The sequence below is a fragment of the Pimephales promelas genome, chromosome 11, assembly GCF_988280905.1.
Source record: "Pimephales promelas chromosome 11, fPimPro1.hap1.1, whole genome shotgun sequence".
Classification (NCBI taxonomy): domain Eukaryota; kingdom Metazoa; phylum Chordata; class Actinopteri; order Cypriniformes; family Leuciscidae; genus Pimephales; species Pimephales promelas.
Genome location: NC_142779.1, coordinates 32,780,654 through 32,804,605, shown reverse-complemented (window position 1 = coordinate 32,804,605; position 23,952 = coordinate 32,780,654). Strand labels below are relative to the sequence as shown.

Here is a 23,952-nt window from a genome sequence, read left to right as displayed (position 1 = left end):
GACAAACCCAAATGTTGGTTTAACCCCTTAACTGTCACCGTCCCGGTACCGGGACGCCTAACTTTACTTCACTATATTTCTATTAAATCCTAATCTAATTATGACAAATTATATATTTTTGGAAAGGTCTAAGACTTCTAATTAAATATTCGACCCCTGTTTTGTGTTAAAAATTATGTAGGAAGAGTAATTAATGAATTTATGACAAGAGTGCACCTAAAAAAATCTGCATCATAACAGGAGGTCTGACCTTTGTCACAAAAAGTTGATGCACCCACTTTTAATCATTGAAACTTTTGTTTTTATGCTAAAAGTTCATAATAAAACATATAATCTAGTATTTTTCAATAAAAAATAAAAAGTATAGTATAACATTATACTCTAAAAATTGTAATATATATGTATATATTATCCTCTAAAATATAATAATATTTTTTATCGCCTTTTTTATTATATCACATATTTTAGTAGTTATCATAAATTAGGTATCATTTGAAAGCTTATAAACTCAGAATTCATCCTGTGAAAGCCATTTTATAATTGAACGTTGCGTTACCATAGAAACGGAACTTATTTTATGAGGCTCCTCCCCTTTTGGGCATCCTTATGTTTCATAATTTATGATCAAAACCTTTTCTAATCTTGACAAAACACATATTGTCAGAAAGGTCTGAGTCTCAAGGTTCCAAATTTTGTGACAAAATTGATATTTGGACAGAAATGTATTAATTTGTTAAGGCAGAATGTACACAACTAAATTCAATCGAATTCAATGGCACCCGGTGGCTATTTTTGGTACTACGCCTAAACAAAATCTCATGGGAACTTCAATTTTTGTGATATCAACTTCAAATTTGGAACATAACTTGGTTAGATTTATGGATTTGATTTTATAGTAATTTTAGAGTAAAAATATTTTGTAAAATATATATTTTATATAAAATAAAAAATATATAATACAGTATATTTGATTTACTGTGAATTAAAACTTCCATAACTTTTTCATACTTTCATTTTTTGAAGTGTTTTCACTTCAGCAATAATCTGCTGAGTGTTTTCTTTAAAACAAAACCAAACTTGGGTATATATTCCAAAGCATTCTTAAATTACAACCATTTAAGTGTGAATAGAGCATTTAACCCCCATTCTCAAAAAAAGGGGGGGGGGGGGGTGACAGTTAAGGGGTTAAAAATGTTACAAATTAAAAAATGTAGAGTTGAAAGTGAAAGTTGAAGTTGGGTTCAAATTTTAAATTACATTTTCAACCCAACATTTGGGTTTGTCCATATTTTACCCAATTTTGGGTTAAAACAACCCAGCATTGTTTAGAGTGTATAGTAAGAACATTACATTACATTACAGTATGTATTTATGTAATTTCACCTTAAAATAAAGTGCACCTTGACGAGGTGTCAGTGTTACAGTGTGATTATATATTTAAGTGCTGAGTAATAATAATGAACTACACGTACTTACTCTAGGGTTTAGGTTAGGCTTTGTGTATGGTTTAGGGTTAGTTACATGTAATTACGCACAATTTATAGTAATTACTAAAGCAGCTAACGTGTGTAACAAAGACTAAAGACTGTGTTGGGCCAAGCTTAAAGTTTCTCTGTATTTTTTGATTGTCCAGAAAAACGTGTTAAATTGAGGATGCAATACAAAACAATTAATATACACTGACAAAATATAAAAATCTTCTAAAAAGGTTCAAAAAAATGTAGCGAAAATCTATATTTTTGACATTGCACTGATTTTTTAAAAAGGCTACTATTGAATAATGTATATCTTATATATATATATTCATCCCACCTAAGTGCTAGTATGAGTGACTGTGTTACACACCACTACTGGAATCTTCCTGCATTTAGCGAGTTGGCTGGTGTTAATGTCAAACCCTGCTTATTTCAGGACTTAATACAGGTCGTTGTCTCCTATGATTAGATTTCTCTTTCGGTCGTCTATTTTCATGGAGGAGCAGATTTGTTTAAACTTGGCTAGAAACGTTTATAGCTACCTTAACACATGCTTTAATGGCGCATCCTTTTGCAGGAACCTCAATCACCCTTGAGTACTGAGGTTTATTACTGCAGAAGCCGAGGAAGAACGCATATTAAATATGTACAACCTTGTGCTTGAAATGTACTGGCCAAGCATTAGATAAACATATGTGAGACTTTGTACAAGACATTTCGTTTGATTTGAATAAAAAAAAATGGGTTGCACTTTATTTTACAGTATGTGTACTTACCTAAGAAAGTACTGTTTATTATAAAACGGTTAGTTCCAATCCTTGATTCTGATTGGTTAATAGCTGTGCTTTATTCCAGATAAAACACGGCTTTGACCGCTTCACCCAACAGCTCTATTTATCACTGCGCAACACTGCAGTTCCTATGTTGTGTTTATTTGAGCTTTCATGCATATTACACACTGGAGCGTTGTTGCTGTTCATGGTCAGGGACTATTTTTTTCTAGCGGAAGGAAGGCTTTAAGTGATTTCACTTCATGAAAGTTGCACTAATACATATTTTTTTATGTTAATATTTGTATTATGTGGTAACCGTTTTATAAAAGCAATAAAGTACTCGAGGCAAGTGCTGTATCGTGAATAAGTAACGGCTGTATAAGTAACTCCGCTTCACATCGAGCCTAACAACTAGGGCTGGGTAATAAATATCGATTTCTCGATATTAATCGATTCTCATTTTTACGAACCGATATCGATTCTTAAATCTCAAGAATTGATTAGTCATCCTGTTTCATTTGAATGAATGGGACATTGTATCGCGGCTGCGCGCATCCAAAAAAATCGCAATAATCTTTGTCCTTTTTTACTATTGATATGAAACAAAGTCTCAATTTTCAAATTACGTCCATTTTCTTTAGAAATTCAAAAACATAAATAGCGTTTTGGCGCTGTGGCGTGAGATCGCTCTAGAGAAGCAGCAGCGCTGATCTCTCTTCCGGGTTAATATTACCAGTCACAGCGCGAAATAAACATGAATGAGCATCTGAAAGTGTGTTAAAACATAGAGTACAACTTATCGAAATCCGTATCATGTCACATTGATTCGCTCAATCATCGTTTCAACCGTGGAAAGACGTCAGTTGAACAGCTTGTAATCAACGTCATGTATCGTCATATTTACCTCAGAAAACCCACATAAACTCGTTAGTCAGCTAGAAAAAAATAATTCCAGAGAGGAGCATTTTGCTAAATATATACACCATATTACATATGCATTATAATCTTAATGTTCTTCAATATTTAATGCATATTTGAATAAATCTGGCAAGTTTTTATGACAGCCACCATTTAAATGTTTATATTTCATATAATCTGCTTATTATAAAAAATTAAATAAAAGTCTAATTTAAGTGTTTGTATGGCTACAAAACAGTTCATTATTACCTTCATATTAGGCTAATGAAGCCTATAGGCTACAACTAGACTCCCATAGTTTACAGCATTAGTTAAGAGATTTGATTCCCTTGAGAAAAATGGCAATTTATTGTAACTGATCTCCAAAATAATCGATATTGAATCAAATCGAATCGTAATCGAAATCGAATTGAATTGCAAGCTTGTGAATCGAAATCGAATCGAATTGTGAAATTTGTCTCAATACCCAGCCCTACTAACAACGCCCTTCAGCCGTTAATTACTCACGATACAGCACAGCCTCTCTTTTTGCTTACCTTATTGCTTACTAGAGCAGACCGATATATCGGCAGACAGATATTAGGCATTTTCCAAACTATCGGTATCGGCAGTTATAATGGCCGACAAATGAATATTTCAAAAATAAAATAAAAACGGACGAAACACGCTTCAACCATGTCATGAGTGTTGGAGTTGTATAGTTTGTCCACCAGAGGGCACTCTACACCGTTCCTGTTGACAACACTCGTTGAGTTGGTCACGATACATACATTGCTTGAATAACAATTAAAAGAACATTCCCATCAGTTCTCTTAACTCAAATAAGCATGACAAAATTTGTGACTATCATGTCCAGTTTAAATAAATAAATAAATAAATAAATAAAATGTCGGCTGATATATCGGATTTTAAAACCCAAAAATATTTGTATCGGTATCGGCCTTTAAAATCCTTTATCGGTCGGGCTCTATATAAGGCAACTACATGGGTTAAGGCTAGATTTAGGGTTAGTACCCAGTTTTTGTAAAAGCATATAGGATGTTTTTGGGGAACAGGACTGTAAAATAAAGTTCTACTAGAAAATGCTTTCAGCGTGAATAATAGCAGTAAAGAGTATGCTTATGTTTTTGACCTCTTTGCGTTTCAGGCCGAAGGAGAGGACAGTCTGAAGAAGATGCAACTGATGGAACTGGCCATTCTCAACGGCACCTACAGAGACGCCAATATCAAATCACGTAAGCTTCCACTTCCTCTGCTAGCCTTCGTCAGCGCGGCTCTCAGTAATCCTGATTCCCTGATAAATCCTCTGACAGTGTTGTGATCCAGAATTAGCGCCTACATCCAAAGAGCAGCTAATGAACTGAAAGAACTGAGAACATGCTCTGCTATCTGTGAAAACAATGTTTCCTTAATTCGCTGGATGTTTTGACATCCTCCTCCTCGCTTTGCTGCTTGAGTAAACAGCACTGAAGCGCTGTCGAACTGCAGGAGTGCGATACCGTTTCTATGTTCGAGTCCGCTGGCATCGCTCACTAATGAATAGCTAAACAGCTTTAGCATGGCTGTCATGCTCTTGTGTCCAGTGTTTGCCTGTGCATGGTTCTAACTGTTTTTGTCTTTTTTTTTTTGTCCCGACCCCACCCGTCTTCATCCACCCCCACCCTCACATTTCTCTGCTCACCGCAGCTGCCCTTGCGTTCTCTCTTGCAGCGAGCGCCCAGGCGCCTCGGATCATCACCGGCCCAGCACCTGTCCTGCCGCCCACGGCCTTGCGCACGCCTACGCCCGCGGGGCCGACCCTCATGCCCCTCATCCGCCAGATCCAGACCGTCATGCCCAACGGCTCCACCCACCCGGCAGGCGCCACCCTAATGCAGTCCGGTCCAGAGTCAGGCCTGATTTACGCCACGCCCTACGATTACCCCTACACACTGGGCCCCGCCACCTCCATTCTGGAGTATCCCATCGACTCCAGCGGGGTGTTAGGTAAGCATAGCCACACAACCAGACCCCTTCAGCATGGCCCGTGGACTCCAGGGCTTGACATTAACGCCCGCCAACCCGCTGAATGCTGGTGGATTTCATCAGTGGCGTGTAATGCAGTCCCTCCTACCAGCCACTTTGGTGGGTTGAATTTTATGTATAGTAAATAAACTATAAACATTTTTTCAGTTGTAGTATTTTTAAAAAGGCAACTAAGTGCAATGTAGCGTTGTCAAAAATATCGATTTTTCGAGACAAAATCGATATTGAAATATCATCTCTCCGAATGAGAGTGACACACAAACCCGCCTCCCCTCACTCACTCGCTTCGTTTACCCCAGATAAATTGTTGGGCTTGAGTTTCGGCATTCTCGCAGGTTTTGTGCTCACACCCGACGTAAAGCCTCCTCCCAGTGCTAAATTGAGTTGTTTTTTGCTGTTTATTGCGCATAAACAGTCAAATACAATAACGTCAAAATGCCTGCATTGGCAAGTAAACTCAGTCAGTTATGTTTAAAAAGGAACGAAAACAGCTGAGAAAGAAAACGCATGTGTAACACTGTGTCCTAACTACACGCGACGCGATAAAATTCCAGCGACAGCAAGTGTGTCTGTCCACACTAGACGGGACGCGACTGTGAGACGCCACGCATTCAGAACAGCGTGTGGGCGGAGCCTCTCTGTGAAAGCGCACTGCTGGCCCGCACTCGCATTGGAAATGGGTAAGGACATAATCAAATCAAGAAATAACATTATTAGAAATCAAAACATTAACAAAATATAGCCAACTCATTGACTAATTTTGTTATGAAGTAGCCTACAGTTTGTTTGCATAGAATTCATTTTGAACGCTATATTATATGCTTTCAAAATCTGAGGTAAATTATCCGTTATCGCTTGTGGCACAGTGACCTATTTTTAACTAAAAAATAAATAATATACTCATAACCAGTGTAATTTCTTCATTCTGTCAGCCGCGACGTCGCGGAAATAGGAACCGTTTCTAAATTAGAAACTTCGCGTGTCGCCGTCGCGTCTGTTTAGGACAAAATCTCTGATTAACATGGAAAAAAATTCCTTTTATCGCGTGTCGCGGTGTCGCGTGTAGTTAGGACACGGTGTAACAGTATAATAGATCCATGCATCAGGTCTAAAGGGCCATTCACACTAAGCACAATAACTATAAAGATAGCGATAAAGATGCTATACATGCGTCCACACACTAACAACAAAACGGCGCTATACTACGCACATGGCACCCTTTATCGTTAATATTCACGCGAACCCAAGGCGTCATAAATCCTTTAGCGTAATATGAGACTACCCTACCCTACCCCACAGCTAAACCTAACCATCACAGCACGTGTTATATTAACGATAACGGTTATGTCAAACAGGAGGATTTTTTTTTGTACCTCGACGATTAACTTCTCTGCAATGTCATCTGCCGTTTTAAATGCGCGAGACCTTTAAATTAGAATGGATTCTGATTGGTTGTCAGTGTTTTATCGTTGGACAGCTGAAAAAAAATCGTTCTGAAAGTGATCCCAACGATATCGTTCCTCATATCTTTATCGTTATAGCTGTGGTGTGAACTCACGATTTTTTAGAATTATATCTTTATAGTTATCTTAAATTACACATTGCTACCTAGTCAACCGTTATCTGAGATTTGTTTTCATGATTGCCGAATGTAAATAGTTTTATCTCTAAAAACAGTGCCGATCCAAGTGTGCTGACCAGAAGAAACACAAACCGTTTACTTGTCTTCAATATGTACACGTAGCCTACTGTTTGCGCTCACCTTATCACCTATTCACATCTCATTAGCGCACTTGGATCGGCGTTCGTAGATCGACTGGTAGAGACTATTTTTCCAAGATGGCTTCTTCCTGTATTCGCGAAGTTGACTGTGTCTATAAAATATCTGCTTATTATAACTGTATGGACACTGACAAAGTTCTCAATGCTTCGGTTTGAATGTAGGGACCCTTGTTATGCTGTCGTGTTAGTGTTGGGCTATTTTGAGCCTTTTTAGTGGTAATAACAAGCGATTTTTATTTTTCATTACTCTATGCCCTATATACTAGCATTATACTAGCGTTATAGGCTAAACTGTTTTTAGAGATAAAACTATTTACAATCGGCAATCATGAAAATAAATCTCAGATAACGGTTGACTTGGTAACAATGTGTAATTAGACTAAAGGTTCATTTTGCGGCGGAGTTGTCCTTTAATAGTTATCGTGCTTGGTGTGAATGGGCCTTTAAAGTGACAGCAGCCTATTGTACCTCCTGCCAAATTATAAAGTAATATTAAAAATATCCATGTGGCCAATGAAAATGCTGACAGTAGCCACAAAAAGTTACTGTCAAGCCCCGATGGACTCCCATGGTACTATGGCCGCACGATAGGGATGGGCGGTATGATGATATTTAGGAGCGGTAAAATAATGGAGCAAATACCAATTAACTGACTAGCGCAAACCTTAGTAAATCAGCTTGCATGATTCATTTAAACACTCTCGTCACATACATTTTGCGTCTGAAAGGGAAACTCCTACAAATGCATTTGCAAATAAGGTCAGCCACAAAAATAACCATTTTTAACTGTAATCCTTGGTGTTGGATGATTATTCCCCTTTTAACTTCGAAATTTCATGTAAATTTCATATTTAATTACAAAGAAATGGCAAGTAACACATTAAAGTAAACATGACATTTTAAAGTAGAAAGACTGACATTTTCTTGTAAAAAATAATCCAGTAATGTGAAGTATGAGGGGGCGGGGAAAAATAAGTTTTGTGAATTTGGGCCCTGATCTTTTGTGTACATGAAATTAAAATAAAATTAAAATGACGTAAGATTTGATCATACCGCCCACCCCTTCCCTATGCCTTCATCTAAAATATCCCTCACACCGACCAAAAGCCTGTGGATTCCCGCATTAAGGCCAGCAACGTAATAGGCAATAATATCCAAACACAAACAACAATACATCAAGCCTTTTACACTTAATCCATTTAGCGTCATAAAAAAGAAAGAAAAAATCCTTTTAAGAAATGTTTGCATAAATGATTTGGCTTTTAAGCGCTCTACTGGCTTTATATGAATAATGAGAGCGCTCTCTCTCAACAGCCCTGTCCTCTCCACTCCACACAAGCTGTATGGCTTCATTAAAGCACTTGAGAAAAGCCGATTATGAATATCATGTTACCAACAGCATTCTGCCAGTTTAACACTGGCTTCTCCCAAAGGCAAGGTGTTAAGTTGAGAAGCGACAAATAGCCGTCCCAATGCCAAGAGCAGTGTGTCCAATTAGAGCAGATGAAGGAGGGTTTAGCTACTGTCCAATAAGCATGTTTACTGAGCCGGTCTCAAGCAGGATGGTTCACAGCACGCTCCTTATAGGACAGCCTCAGCGTTACACTGTCTGTGGGTGGAGGGATGGACGGGACGTTCACATATACAGCGAGTTTGCAAGAACTGGGCCGCTGAAGTCAGACATTTTAATTTGACGATTTCCAGTAACCAGTTTGGGTGTGTCCAGTGTGGCCGTGTCCAGTGTGGGTGTGTCCCATGTGGGTGTGTCCAGTGTGGGCATTTCCAGTGTGGGTGTGTCCAGTGTGGGTGTGTCCAGTGTGGGTGTGTCCAGTGTGGTCGTGTCCCGTGTGGTCGTGTCCAGTGTGGGTGTGTCCAGTGTGGGTGTGTCTAATGTGGTCGTGTCCCGTGTGGTTGTGTCCCGTGTGGGTGTGTCCAGTGTGGGTGTGTCCAGTGTGGGTGTGTCCAGTGTGGGTGTGTCCAGTGTGGGTGTGTCTAATGTGGTCGTGTCCTGTGTGGTTGTGTCCCGTGTGGGTGTGTCCCGTGTCCAGTGTGGGTGTGTCCAGTGTGGTCGTGTCCCGTGTGGGTGTGTCCAGTGTGGTCGTGTCCCGTGTGGTTGTGTCCCGTGTGGGTGTGTCCCGTGTCCAGTGTGGGTGTGTCCAGTGAGGGCGAGTCAAGTGTGGGTGTGTTCAATGTGAGTGTGTCCAGTTTTGGTGTGTCCATTGTGGGTGTGTCCCGTGTGGGCGTGTCCAGTGTGGGTGTGTTCAGTGTAGGTGTGTCCTGTGTGTCCCCTGTGTCCCATGTTGTCGTGTCCAGTGTGGGTGTGTCAAGTGTCCAGTGTGGGCGCGACCAGTCTGGGCGTGTCCAGTGTGGGTGTGTCCTGTGTGTCCCGTGTGGTCCTGTCCAATGTGGGCGTGTTCAATGTGGGTGGGTCCCGTGTCCAGTGTGGGTGTGTCCCATGTCCAGTGTGGGTGTGTCCCTTGTCCAGTGTGGGTGTGTCCCTTGTCCAGTGTGGGTGTGTCCCATGTCCAGTGTGGGTGTGTCCCTTGTCCATTGTGGGTGTGTCCAGTGTGGGTGTGTCCTGTGTGTCCCCTGTGTCCCATGTTATCGTGTCCAGCGTGGGTGGGTCCCATGTTCAGTGTGGGTGTGACCCGTGTGGTCGTGTCCATTGTGGGTGTGTCCCGTGTCCAGTGTGGGTGTGTCCCGTGTCCAGTGTGGGTGTGTCCAGTGCGGGGGTGTCCATTGTGGGTGTGTCCCGTGTCCAGTGCGGGGGTGTCCAGTGCGGGGGTGTGCCCAGTGTGGGCGTGTCCTGTGTGGGTGTGTCCAGTGTGGGTGTGTCTCCATTTATGCAAATGAGCAGTGATGCAATGCCACAAGAGAGACATAAATATTACCCATTTACAACTTAATTATTTCCACATTTTAATATAGCATGTCATCACTATAAAATAACACAAATGGAGGTTTGGGAGTAATGTAGTAAACTACATAACTCCCAAACCTCCATTTGTGTTAGTTTTATTTATTTTAGTACTTCATTTAAACTAAATACAAAATCTGAAATCTGAAATCAAATGTTTTTGTTTTTTTTATTGCAGTTAATGTTTATTCCATTTCAAGTAATGAAATTATGTTTAGTTTTAGATAAATACATCTATTTTCCATGTAAAAATGTTCATTTGTTTACAAAACAAATATCAGGCTTGTCAGAAACCATCTCAGAAATGACTGGCATTCTAGGTTTGATTCATTCATGAATAATCGTTCATCTTTTATAATGCGCTGCTGAAATTTACATTCAAGAATATTCTCAGTGTGCAAGTAAATGATTCCTTGTCAGATTAAAACGGCGGCATGCTTTCGATTGCTTTTGTGATCAAATTTTGAATAGCTATGAACAGCCATTAAAGCGGCAGTAAGAGTGATATAATGTCTGTATGTGTGAACGCCCCATAAGAGATGGTAGGGTGTGTTGAGGGGAGGTTTTCACCCTGTCTTCTTTCTTGTGTGACCTATACAGCGTCCTCAAAGGCCGAAGAGCTGCCCCTCTACCTGGGCTTTCAGACCTGTCACATTCCCATCACAGTCCAGCGCGGAGAGCCAACCGGTCGGCCTCCCTTTTAAAGTGCCCCTCTTTGCCCCGCCCCCTCCGACAAGCCCCGCCCCACACAGCAGACACGCCCCTGCCCCGCCTCCTGTTATCGGACTGGCTGGACTCCCCGGCCTCTTCCATTCTGTCTGTTTCTTTAAATCATGTTTTTTTTTTTTTTTTTTCTGTGTTTGGTTTTGTACTTTTTGTTTTTTATCTGTAATGTGATGTTTTAGTTTGTTTTTTTTTGTGTGTACAATGATGAGGGAGACAAAGCACTGAGCCCCAAACTGCTGCACAAGCCTTTCCGGATGACCCCCATCCCTCAGTCTGAGCGGGACACGGCAGGGTGAGGGGCATCAGGAGGGGCAACATGAGGATGGTGAGGGGACAGTGAAGGCCGAATGGTGGGGGGGGGGGGGGCGGCTTAAATTGTGAGGGGAGATTTGAGAACGGGCATCTGTTGAAGTCAGGCTGTTCCCTGAGCAGTTTTAGGACAGTTTAATGCACTCTTGAGGGGGCATTTTGGCTTAAAATCTAACCACATGGACATCTCCAGCTTATATTATAAACATTTCTACTTTGTTAAGCCTGTTAATAACGTGTCAGGGTCATAGTTTACCACAAAATTGTTTGTCGATAAGATTTTTTGCATTGTAACATCGTTTTGTGACTTTTCTTATCACTGTGAGGCCTGTTTCAAACCACATGCTTAAGTAGACCATTTCAGCTGTGTTTATAAAGTATTTACACATCATTGTGGTATTTGTTACACTGCAGTATTACCATTTTAGTTCAATAGTTTTTATCTATTGTGATTTAAACACAAAATTTAAAACACCCGGAGAAAATGTTCTTAATTGACTTTTGTCACAATGCAAACAACTTTATGCTAAATATAATGTCAGATTTGTGGTTGAAATATGACACTGCTGTTCAAAAGGGTTAAAATAATATTAATATGATTAAATAATAGTAATTTTATTAAATAATTAAATATTCTTATTTTTGCGAGGCCATATTAAATTGAATGAAAAGGGACGGTAAAAAGTCAAACAAATGAAGAATCCTAGAAAAAAATATGCAGTTTTCACAAAAAACACTGAAAAACTTAAGCTTTGATCACAAGAATAAATGACATATTAAAATAAATTACAACAGAAAACTTTAAATTGTAATAATATTTCAGAATATTGCTGTTTTATAGTTTTTTTGATCAAATTAGTTCAGCCTTGCCGAGTCTTTTTCCAAAACATGAAAAGAATAGTACTGACCCCAGTACAGTTGAACAGTGGTGTAAGCATAGATATCTATATAAAGGCTAGATGTGTCACGGCGGAGTATTTATCGTCATCACCGGCGGCCAACTTGTCACAGACAGGCTTTCTGGCGGGCTCTGTGGTATCTGATGTAAGAAATACTCTTATCTCGTTGACGGATTTACAAACGGTTTGGTTTCTTACAAACGTTATTAACGTGGCTATAATTCTGAATGATTATTTATTTATACACTTATTATGTATCATAACTACATCTCTGCCGTTTATAACAAACCAGACCGTTTGAAAATCGGTAGACAATTGAGCAAGTTATTCAAAAAGTACATGCACCATCAAAACAATGTTACCAGTGAGCGAGCTGCCTGTGACAAGATGGCCGCCAGGTGCTGACGTCGACCTCCATTGGCCAGCAGCGCGGACGACACATCTAGCCTTTATATACATATCTATGGGTGTATGACCTGGTTTTAGCGAGATTGAGTCTCACAAACTGTCCTAGAACGCGCTCCGTCTGACTGTGGTGTGTGTGTCGCTTCCCGCCGCCACTAACTTCCCGTTCCCTTCCTTCATTCTTTAGGTGTGTCTTTCCCCCACGAAAGGCTAAAAGCGTTCCCCAGGATCCTCACTGAGCCCCTCATCCCATCCGAGTGTTAACATTCACACGCTTTCCTTTCACAGCTGCCTTGTTGGTTTCTCTGGCCTAGCAGTCAGTCCCACACACTCCTGTTCGTTTACACTGGAGACAGAGACTGTACTTGCGATGCCATACACACGCCTTCACGCTCACGCGCTTCCCCGGGACTGTGTCGCTGACTGCTACGCTTTTGTGTGGGAAAAAAAAACCAATCGATTGTTCTGCTTTACTAATCACTTAATTCATTGCCGTACATTTCTATTCTCCTTCTTCTTTTGTGGTTTTGTACTCCAGCAGATGTGCCTAAATGTTGCTCTCTCTCTCTCTCTCTCTCTCTCTCTCTCTCAGAGAGGGACTTTATCAGTATTATATTTAAAAACACTGTCGCGCAAGATTACGTGAGTAGTAAAGCTTCCCAGTGAGTGTGAGTGTCCAAGCCACGCAAGAATAAACGAAACCATGTTTGAATTTTGTACAAACACGTGTTTGGAGATTTACAAAAGTATTATTTGTGCCTTAACTTGTATCATTTCAATGATTTGCATTGGTCAACACACGTGTGATGGATCTGATCTGATGTTGATGTGTTTTCTGGTGATGTTATTGCCATCCAAGCAGGTGCGGTGACAGCTAAAGTTCGAAGGCACGAGCTGCGCGTCCATCCTTACCAAAGGGTAGTGACCGCAGACAGAGGTTAGTTTAGTTAAGTGCTTCTCTTCATTACAGTAGCGACTCACTGTTGGTCCTGATCTGTTGTGAAGCATGTGTAGTTTCAGCATGTTTGTTCTGAACCCTTCAGAGGTTCCCGTGCACACACACTCACTCACACACACTCATGTGTGGTCTTTCCTGCGCAGGTGGAGTGGTTGACTTCATTCCATTATTTTGATGACCTTATGATTTCAGCATGATGTTGATGACAAATAATGGATCTTTTCATGTGAACATGGGCTTTATTCATCCAATTACACTCAGCATTTCTAGTTTTCTCTAGTTATGCAAACACTAAATCAGCTTTTATGTATTTTGACTCTCGAAACATTTGGACACCAATAGATGGAGATCTCATCGTGAACTTGTCCTTTCTATATGAGCTAAAGTGGTTGTTTATAAGTGCATAGAATCCGCAATAATGCGTGTTAAAATCTGCGTTCGCCGTCGATAGGTTACAGGCTCTCAGAACAAACAAAAATGCCATTATTATGAAAACCTTAAAACTGAAGTGTGTCGTTTTGTCAATGTTAAAATATATGCAGTCACAATTATTAGTTAGATTAGTTAGAAAAGTGCGCCTTTCCCCTTTTTCTGCGAGCATCCCGACCAGCCCAACATTACCCGAGCAATGGCGTCATATTGAGGAGGAGAAACCTGTTTGAAAACAGACATTATTCAATTCTGCTTGATGATGTGGTGCAGAAACTTCAGCTTTAAAGAAAGGAAAGTAATACATAATTGGAATATGATATTGGCAAGACATCATTTTAAAATCTATCCGTTAAGCACTAATGTAATCATCAAATTTGATTGACAGTTATCAAAATTGTAACTGTGTAATGGATATCATCTGTATCCAGTGTTGCCAAATATTTTTAGTGGAAAGGAGCTAAAGCCTGCTCAAAAAGTAGCAAAATGTCGTTATGTCTGCAGTTTACATCTGTTTTCTCCCCTAATCCGTGCTCACATACTGGACTTATAGCCAAATGTCCAATAAAGCTCCTCTCGATTACATGTTTTCTGTGTTAAATTCTTAAAAATAGTGGCAATAAACGTGTATTCCAAAAAGTTTTCAAAAATCAAAATAGACAACTTAAGTATTTTGAGAATATAACATTGATTTAATAATACCATCATTGTATTTGCGATAAAGAAGAGAAGAGCGTCTCAAGCTTCATTACGTTTATCATAACATCTAAATATTAATCAGAAATCTTAGTTTGAATTGATTTCTATTTGGACCCGCACCGCATGTTTAAAAATAAAATATTGTATTAGTCCTTTCATTAAGGTGGATAAGGGTTTGACAATCTCAGCACTATGAAACAATTACAAAATCAAGTCTCAGTATTCCCACAAACTGTAAACTCTGAAATGTCCCTGTTCACATGCATCTATATCAATTCAGTCTGCGCAGGTTAGACAGTGTGTGTGGTAACAGTGATTTAGCCAAGTAAGACATGTTCCTGGGTCAACATACATTCCTGTCCGAATATTTAGTCCTAAACCCAACCCTGCCCGTAACTTATCCCTAAAATCAGAGGGAAATGACAGGTGATGACCCTGGTTATAAGACTAAACTTAAAGGGATAGTTCACTTTGAAATTAATTTTTTGGTATGTTTTAGCTTACCTCAAGGGCAACCAAGGTGTATGTGTCTTTGTTTTCACAGTAGTTTCAATTTTTATATTTTTAGGTCAAACCGTTCTGGTCTGTCAGTCATATAATGCAGGTCTATGGTCACCACCTCAAAGAGCATGCACAGAGAAGTCCAAATTAAACATGATTTAATGACTCATAAATGTAAGTACACACTGATGGCCTAAGACACGAAACGAGCGGTTTTTGTGAGAAAACGAACAGGATTTATATCGTTTTTACCTCTTGTAACCATGTAAGCAACGTAAGGTGAAAACGATATAAATCCTGTTGGTTTTCTCACACAAACCGCTCGTTTTGTGTCTTAGGCCATCAGTGTGTACTTACATTTACGAGTCATTAAATCATGTTTAATTTGGACTTCTCTGTGCATGCACTTTGAGGTGGTGACCATAGACCTCCATTATATGACTGACAGACAAGAACGGTTTGACCTAAAAATATCAAAATTTTAAGTACGGCGGAAACATCTTGGATGCCCTTGAGGTAAGCTAAAACATGCCAATTTCAAAGTGAACTATCCCTTAACAAAAACTATAAAGTGGTCTCTCAAATCTGATTGGCCGATTGGAATGTTGTGCGATCCAGAAACGGTGAAATCACAATGTTTTGTTGGCTTTAGCTGGCAGATGACCACAGTTGAGGTTCCTTCCTCTCTTTTAATGTTTTGTTCATCATATTCGTTTTGTGCTCTACGTGTTTTTATATAATGGAACTACTGCTTTGAAGAAAATCTACTTTTGAGAACCCATTTGCACAGAACTTCCAGATTTCCAATCTGTGCATTTGTACTGGACCACACAAATCACTTTTTTTTTTATTTCAGCTGTTTACTTATTTTTATTGTTATTATTATTTCCATATTTGCCTCATTTGATAAAGTGTTTCTATGTGGCACAAGCCTTTTATTTTGCACTGAATACATCAGAAACATTCATCTCCTCCGCTCTTCAAGAGCAGACTTTATGAAACGGTGAAAGCTACATCACACCTCAGAGCTCGAGACTGAAGTGAACCTGTCCGGTCTTACGGTTGACCGCTGCGAGTGGACGCTAGTGTGTGTGAGAGTAGAAATGCATTCAAGAAAAGAAAACAACTCCACTTGATACATTTTTTATGTTTTACTGTAAGCTTCTTTTTATTTTATTTTTTGTTGTTGAAAAGAAAATAGTATTTACTTGTGGCTTTTAAAATATATAAAAATATATATCTAAAAAAAATATATAAAACAGGAATGTATATGAATTGTCAAATTTGACTTGTATTTTGGAAGAGATAGCAATGGTATTATAGAGGGCTATTTGTAGGAAAGAAAAATATGCATAATAGCAGCTTTATAGCACCATGTTAGAAAATTTCCTATATTTTTGGATATATGTTAGGGCTTTATATATGAGTGATAAGACTTTTTCAATGTTTATATGCAAAAGCATTTTATATTATGTGTCCTGTGATAGTCTGAGGGAAAAGGCTAAAAGTCCCACAGCTTGAATTTCCATGGCTATTATGCTAGAAAATACCTTGTAGTGTTGCTTGTATCATTAAGGCCAAGATTTTTATGTTGTTGTACATAGATCAAAAAGGATTTTGAAAAGGCAATAAAAAGTTTTATTGAATTAAAAACAAAAATTCGGTTGTTTTGGACCTAAATTATTTACGACTAAATTTCCCAATGCCTCGATTCCTAACAAGAAAGCATTGATCTTCCATCTCCATGTGTTTGAAAGCAGTCATGTGACTGTCTTCAGATCTCCTCTCATCTTATCTCAGCTTCTTCTCTCGTGTCGTGCGCGCTCACACTAGACGCCGTGAGCATACGCTCAGAACTGTGGAGCTCAGGAAGTCATAGCGAAAAGATAGAGGACCTAATGATTAGGGTTGGGTATCATTTGAAATTGAACGATTCTGATTCCGATTCCGATTTCTTGTTTCGATTCCGGTTCCTAACGATTCTCGATTCCGATTCTTTTAAGAGGCAGGGTCAAAAAAGTTTAGCTAACCTTGCTAACCAACGGTCTTTCTGAAGGAAATAATCCTTTCTGAAGGAAATACTCCTGTCACAAATACTCCTTTTGTCACAAATTTAGCATTTTGCCGAGATTTCGTTATTTTTAGAAAAGTGAAGCCATACTTTGGACCACTGACGTAAGCTACTAATGTTCGACTCGCGTGGTTATGCCAACACTTCCGGTAGACGCTTCTTCATTGGTGGTGTTCAGCGGTTTCTTCTTCCGCTCGGCGGACTGTGAATATCGAAACTAGGAATCGAAATTTTAACTTTTGAACGATTCCGGGAAAAATGAAAAGTTAGTCTCGGTTCCAATCGATACTCGATTCTCGATACCCAACCCTACTAATGAAGGATTGACCTCTTGGCTCAAACAAATCAAAATCAAAAGCAATTCGGTGGTTTAAAATGATGCACTCCAGACCCAAAGCCAACATTTGAACTTGGACAAATCAAAAATGAAATTTGAAGGGTTTAATGACATCATATCCTGTCATGCTTAAGCCTAGTGTGACCGCTCCTTCAGTCTGTCCATTCACTTGACCACTACTAACCATTAGACACATTTATCACTGTTGTATTCTTGTGGTTCCTCTCTTGATTTCTTCCTTCTTAACACGTGACCTGTCAGGATATAGGCTGTTCCTCATGCTAAATGTAAAATCATGCTTTTACCTCATGATTTTATGATATAACAAAGATGAAGACCAACACGGCTCTCACATTCAGTCAACCCACAGCAAAAGTTGTTATTTACCCAAGCTTGGTTTCGTCCAATGAATGATCAAATTAGTTCAAGCTGAAGTCATTTCTTCGCAACTAGCGCCACAAAATGTTTGTTTTCAAACATGTTTATTGGATATTCCCCCTGTTTTCAATTGGACGAACCAACAGAAAGTCCCGCCTTCAAGTCAAAAGTCAAGTCAAATTTATTTGTATAGCTCTTTTCACAAAATACGTTTCAAATCGGCTTTACAAAAAAAGCCCAGTGGCCTTGTGGGAAGTTGCTTAGCTTGGCTATGTTTATGCAACTCGCCCCTGATAATAATGCTTAAGTTAACAACATGTTAGTAGATTTGCAGATTATAAATACACTTTACATTTTGCACCAATAGAAACAATCGCGCAGTTGAGATTTGCTATATAGTATGGATTGATTTACGTGACTGTACTGGATGTATGCAGATAAAGTTGGATGTAATATATATTCAACTTTATCACTCTAAAAATTGCTGGGTTGTTTTAACTCAATTTCGGGTCAAATATGGACAAACCCAAATGTTGGATTAAAAATGTAATTTAAAAATGTTACCCAACGGCTGGATTTGTCCATATTTGACCCATAATTGGGTTAAACCAACCCAGAGTGTATATAGAGAGCTGTGCAATAATACAGTTTGGGGAAAACCTATAATTGGTGCACTTAAATTCATATTAAATAAACATATTAAACTGGGATAAATATATATTTTAATATAGAATTACACCTTAAATGTTTTCATATAAAACTACACTTCAATTTAGTATAGCTACATGAATGATAGCACTGTAACTGTTTTATGTCTAGCTCTGAGATATAAAGCCCGGGACACACCAAGCTGACGTCGAAGAACTAGCGGCGGTAGAAAGCGGACGGTGTCGTCGCCTCTCGTCGGCCGCGTCTCGGCCAAAACTTTGCGCTTGAACACACCAAAATGACTAAAGCCGACTTTTAACTAGCATGTGTGTTTTGTGATGCCTAAATATCTGTGCATATCAGCATCAGATATTAATAGTCTATTTTCATCATTCAAAAAGTGAAACTAGGGCTGCAGATACAAACCAAAAACAAAGCAGCGTGTGCTTACCATTTTCATTATCAATCACACTGATCACTTTTTTTCATTCCAGTCGTTTATGAAAATATTCGTGCATTCAAATGCTCAGGTAAGATGGCGTAAAATTATTAAAGGCGAAAAAGTTAGAGATTAAAGTTGAAACATTTCGAGATTAAAGTCGAAACATTCGAGATTAATTTTAAAACATTTTGAGATTAAAGTCGAAATAGTTCAAGATTAAAGTCGAAACATTTCGAGATTAAAGTCGAAACATTTCAAGATTTAAGTCGAAACATTTTGAGATTAAAGACAAAACATTTCGAGATTAAAGTTAAAAAAATCTAGATTAAACACGAAACATTTCAAGATTAAAGTAAAAATGTTCGAGATTAAAGACGAAACATTTCGAAATTAAAGTCGAAACATTTCGAGATTAAAGTCGAAAGATTTTGAGATTAAAGTAAAAAAAAAATTTGAGATTAAAGTCGAAACATTTCGAGATTAAAGTCGAAACATTTCGAGATTAAAGTCGAAACTTTTTGAGATTAAAGTCGAAACATTTCGAGATTAAAGTTGAAATATTTAGAGATTAAAGTTGAAAATTTCAAGATTAAAGTTGAAACATTTCGAGATTAAAGTCGAAACATTTTGAGATTAAAGTAAAAAAAATTCTAGATTAAAGACGAAACATTTTGAAATTAAAGTCGAAAAATTCTGAGATTAAAGTCAAAACATTTCGAGATTAAAGTCGAAACTTTTCGAGATTAAAGTCGAAACATTTTGAGATTAAAGTCGAAATATTTCGAGAGATGAGAGTACGAGAATACAGTCTTCCGTAGAAGCTGCGTGTGTGCTTGCCATTGTCTCACAGTGACACACACTCATAATGGCGCATAGCGAGTTTCACACTGTGTGTGTTATACGTTAACGTTATAAAATATACTAGGCTATCAGAGAATCTATTCTCAACCATTACCGGTTATTAAATCTGAGGAAATCACAGTATACGGCCAAATGATTGGATACAGAATGATGCACTTAAAATGGATCCAGAACGTATTTACGGTGAAGAGGGAGCCAGAACGGTTACTGTTGTGTTCTCGACCCAGATAGTGTTGCCTAGACGAGCACGAAAACACCTCAAAAACACTGCCACTAGCACCTGTGTAGAATTTTGTTGAAAGCCCAGATAAAAGTAAGCTTCTATTTTGTGTTGATCCATGGCAGTTCGATTTCACAATTGCATTTCTTTACACACACGCGCATGCTCTCTGAGCTAGTGGACGCGCACTGTTATCAATGAACACACTTCTATTATCGTAATGTTTTGACTTTATTCTCGAAACGTTTCAAAATTAATGTCGAAACGTTTCGACTTTAATCTCAAAATTTTTCGACTTCAATCTCGAAACGTTTTGACTTTAATCTCGAAATGTTTTGACTCTAATCTCGAAATTTTTCAACTTTAATCTCGAAACGTTTCGACTTTAATCTTGAAACGTTTCGACTCTAATCTCGAAATTTTTCGACTTTAATCTTGAAATTTTTCGACTTTAATCTCAAAATTTTTCGACTTTAATCTCAAAACGTTTCGACTTTAATCTAATTTTTTTTAACTTTAATCTCGAAACGTTTCAACTTTAATCTCGAAATGTTCCGACTTTAATCTCGAAACGTTCCGACTTTAATCTCGAAACATTTCGACTTTAATCTCAAAACATTTCGACTTTAATCTCGAAATGCTAGTTTTTTTGTTTGTTTTTTTTATGTTGCGGTTCAGGGCTTCAGAATTCATTTCTTTCGCACTGACTCGTTCGCTAAACTGAACAGCCAATCAGAGTTCTCTATCTCATTCAACATGCTGAATCGGCCCCCCAAAAAACCCGCCAGCTTCTGTCTAGACCGAAAAAAAAATAAGCTGACCGTCGCTCAAAAACGTCCCCTCTTGCTGTTCCCCTTTAAAGCTGTGCTGTGGGGAGACTCGACTGAATCAAGAGCCTATTCTTGTGATCGGTTTATAAATGCTTTTCATATTGTCATCCTGCTTCCACTAGCTGAAACTAATCTCCTCTATCTTTTGTTTCCTTCCTCCTTTCCTTGTTTCCCTCCCCCTTTTCTGTTCGTTTGTCTCTCTAACCCACTCAGCCACCACTGGCAACTAACCCCTGACCTTCTGACCTCTTCACCCAATGATGACCTGCCCATTACCTGCCTGCAGATCACATCTCTGCCCTAAAATGAGTGAATGAAAGACAAAAAAAAGAGTATCCCAGGCAGTGGATATACAGCTTGCACTCGTTGGACACGGAGACGCTCCTGCCGCAGTAGATCTGCACTCTTTGTAAGCAATAAGCAATAATGATTTGCCCCGCTCCCTCTAAATCAAAGCCAGATCCCAGTTCGCTGTCAAAACCCAACAGCTCCACGACAGCGCTGAGGAAACGGACCGCTCCAGTGATCCTGCAGTTACGGTAATGAGTCTGAATGTAACGCATGACGGTGTGGATGGTGTTTGCACCTCTGTATCGCATCATCGCAACCACCGTTTGAGAAGCGATTGAACGGCTGATATCACGGAAGAAGAAGACGACGACTATTTCCCTTCCGGAACAATCCGACACTTTCAGTGAACAAGCCTCTCTGAGGATGTATAAGCCATGCTTGCCTATCTGCTGTACAAATGTATGAAATTTGTAGATAAAAGTTCAAAGAGTGACAAAAGAAAACATGTACAGAAAGAACACTTTTACTATCCTCCAGAGAACGTATATTTTTACTACTCAATATTTTATACTGTCGAATATTGTGAAGAGAACAAAAAAAAAAAAAACAGAACAATACTGAACCCTTTATGAAGTGAAAACAATCCAGTTCTCTGTAATTGGATGTAGACGTGGATGACCAAAACAACCCTCTCGTTGTACCGGTGGGGCTGGTAGGGATATATCTTTCAAGTGCCTTATCATAGTTCTCATGATTCATGTTCAATATGAATGTCATCATCAGTGGTGAATGATCAGACCTGGGCTGTGTTTCCCAGAAAGCATTGAACTCGAGCGGTGCAAAGCGATGCGATAAAAACCAGTAGAACCCATTATAATCAGTGATGCTGTCTACACTGGACAAATCCCCAACGATCTATTTCTGACATAGCTCGCGCTACTTTGACACAAAAGACAAATGAATTTGGAAGAGCCTCAAGCTGTTTTGGAGCCATAATGGTTTCTATGATCTACTTAGACTTACAATGCTTTTGGGAAGCCCGGCCCGGGTCAGTACACACAGCTTCCCCTTCCGAAACCACATAAATGATGGATCACCAGCCTATACCTGCCTTCCTGATTCCCAGTATCACACTGTCAAACAGACTCGGGGAGTCGAAGTGTATTAGTTGCCTTCAGTCTTCAGACACATCCTTCAGAATTGTAGGTATTTTTCTCGCTGTACTTGAATGAAATAATTTGCACATTATGTTGAAGTTTAGTGCACTGTTACATCAACAGTCACGGCCAAAAAAAAATTACTTGGTAACACTTTATTTTAGGGTGACGTAGTTACACATGTACTTAATATACTCTGTAAAAAAAAAAAACCGTAATTTTTACGGTAACAAAAACGGCAGCTATGCTTGCCAGAACTGTACCGTCAAAAATACGGTAGCAATTGGTTTTACAGATTTAACTTAAAATTTACAGTCATAAACCGTATTTCATTATCTGATATAATTTTCATTTACCAATCTATTGAAGTATTAATTTCTGTTTTGTACCATTCTAACACACTGACAACCAACAATAACAGCAGTGATGAGAGTATCAAAGCAAATCATAAAAATTAAACAGTCTTCCACGAGAAAGTTAATACTTTCATAGAAACTGCAGTCTGATTCGCAAAATAATTAAACACCATCATGTTAACACACATGAAATTTAAAAAAAAGGTAATAAACATTAATTTAACAATATTATATGTAACATAAAACCCTATGGTACATAACTGATTAGAAAAAAAAAAACCAAGAAAACTATGAGGAAACAAAGTTATTTCAACAAAAATACTTAAAATGTGAAGTGTCACACAGGGAATTGTGGGAATTTACGGTTTTTCACTGTAAATTATACAATGAGTTGTTCTTTTTCACTTTCAAAAACTGTAAATTTAACGATATTTTACAGTAAAATTACATTAAATGTACCATGAGATCCATCACAGTTATTTACCGTATATAGTACTGAAACCATTTAGTCTTTTACCGTTAAAATCACGAAAATACAACTCACTAACCCTAACCTTAACTCTGTTGTAAGTACAGTTTATTAATATTACTCAGTACTTATTTGAGGAGGTAGAATGTAACTACGTCAATTTAAAGGGTTTATTTTAGTCAGTGTTGAGTAATCATAATGAACTACATGTACTTACTAGGGTTATAGTTAGGATTAGGGTTTGCTTAGTAGTAAGTACATCTAACGTGTAACAAGGACACTGTAAAACAAAGCGTTACCAAATAAAGTGTAACCAAAAAAATACAAATTATCAGTATTTGTGTCCTGTTTTACAGTTAAAATATCAACGTATCCCTAATAAGCACTGTTATATTATTTAGAGACTTTTTTGTTGTCTTTTTTTAGTTTTCTGTATTTTCCCCTGAATATGTCGATATACAGTAGCTTTTATTCATTTTTTATTTCATTTTTACTTTCACCATACATCACATCAAGTTAAGCTAAATTAAAATGATCTCTCTCTCTATATATATATACAGTATATATATATATATATATATATATATATATATATATATATATATATGAAGAGTTCAGATGCAAAAGCCTCTAAATGCCATTTGAAATTTTCTTCTTTAATGATGATTTTTTATCAAACTTGTATATTTAAGTTCAGTAATTTCACTTAAATAACAATTCATAGGTAATCATTGCCATTTAAGTGAAATCACTGAACTTAAATATACAAGCTTGATAAAAATGATCATTCTAGAAGAAAATTTCAAATGGCACTTAGAGGCTTATGCATCTGAACTCTATATATTGAGTCAATTAATGATGATTTTTTTGGTTTTGATATTTTTTAGCTTGAGTTAACTAAAAAACTGCAATAAGGAAGTGTAAAAAAAAAGAGTTTGAGAGAATATAGTTTATTTTCCTTGTTTTAAGCATAAATCTCACCAAAAGAATAAATAAATGTTTCCAGTGGAGTGAGAATAATCAACTTCTCTGCCAGCAAGTTTTGATATAATTTTGCCTCTGGAGTGAACATGCTT

The 23,952-nt window shown here is 38.2% G+C and overlaps 1 protein-coding gene across 4 annotated transcripts in view; it reads left to right on the top strand.

Annotated features, from left to right (window-relative positions):
- The window catches only part of qkib (QKI, KH domain containing, RNA binding b), a 148,627-nt gene extending 126,775 nt beyond the window's left edge, over positions 1-21,852 (top strand). The window contains exons 5-8 of one of the 4 annotated variants that reach the window (XR_016145609.1): positions 4,314-4,401; positions 4,853-5,152; positions 10,491-13,166; positions 20,817-20,838. Coding sequence is in view for 3 of the 4 variants with exons in the window: in XM_039690403.2 (XP_039546337.1) it covers positions 4,314-4,401; positions 4,853-5,152; positions 10,491-10,594 (492 nt within the window). In the remaining variant the exon portion in view is untranslated. Of the gene's footprint in view, positions 1-4,313; positions 4,402-4,852; positions 5,153-10,490; positions 16,476-20,816 lie in introns of those variants that run through there. The other 3 variants (XM_039690404.2, XM_039690405.2, XM_039690403.2) reach the window with 3 other exon arrangements.
- Positions 21,853-23,952: the final 2,100 nt, after the last annotated feature.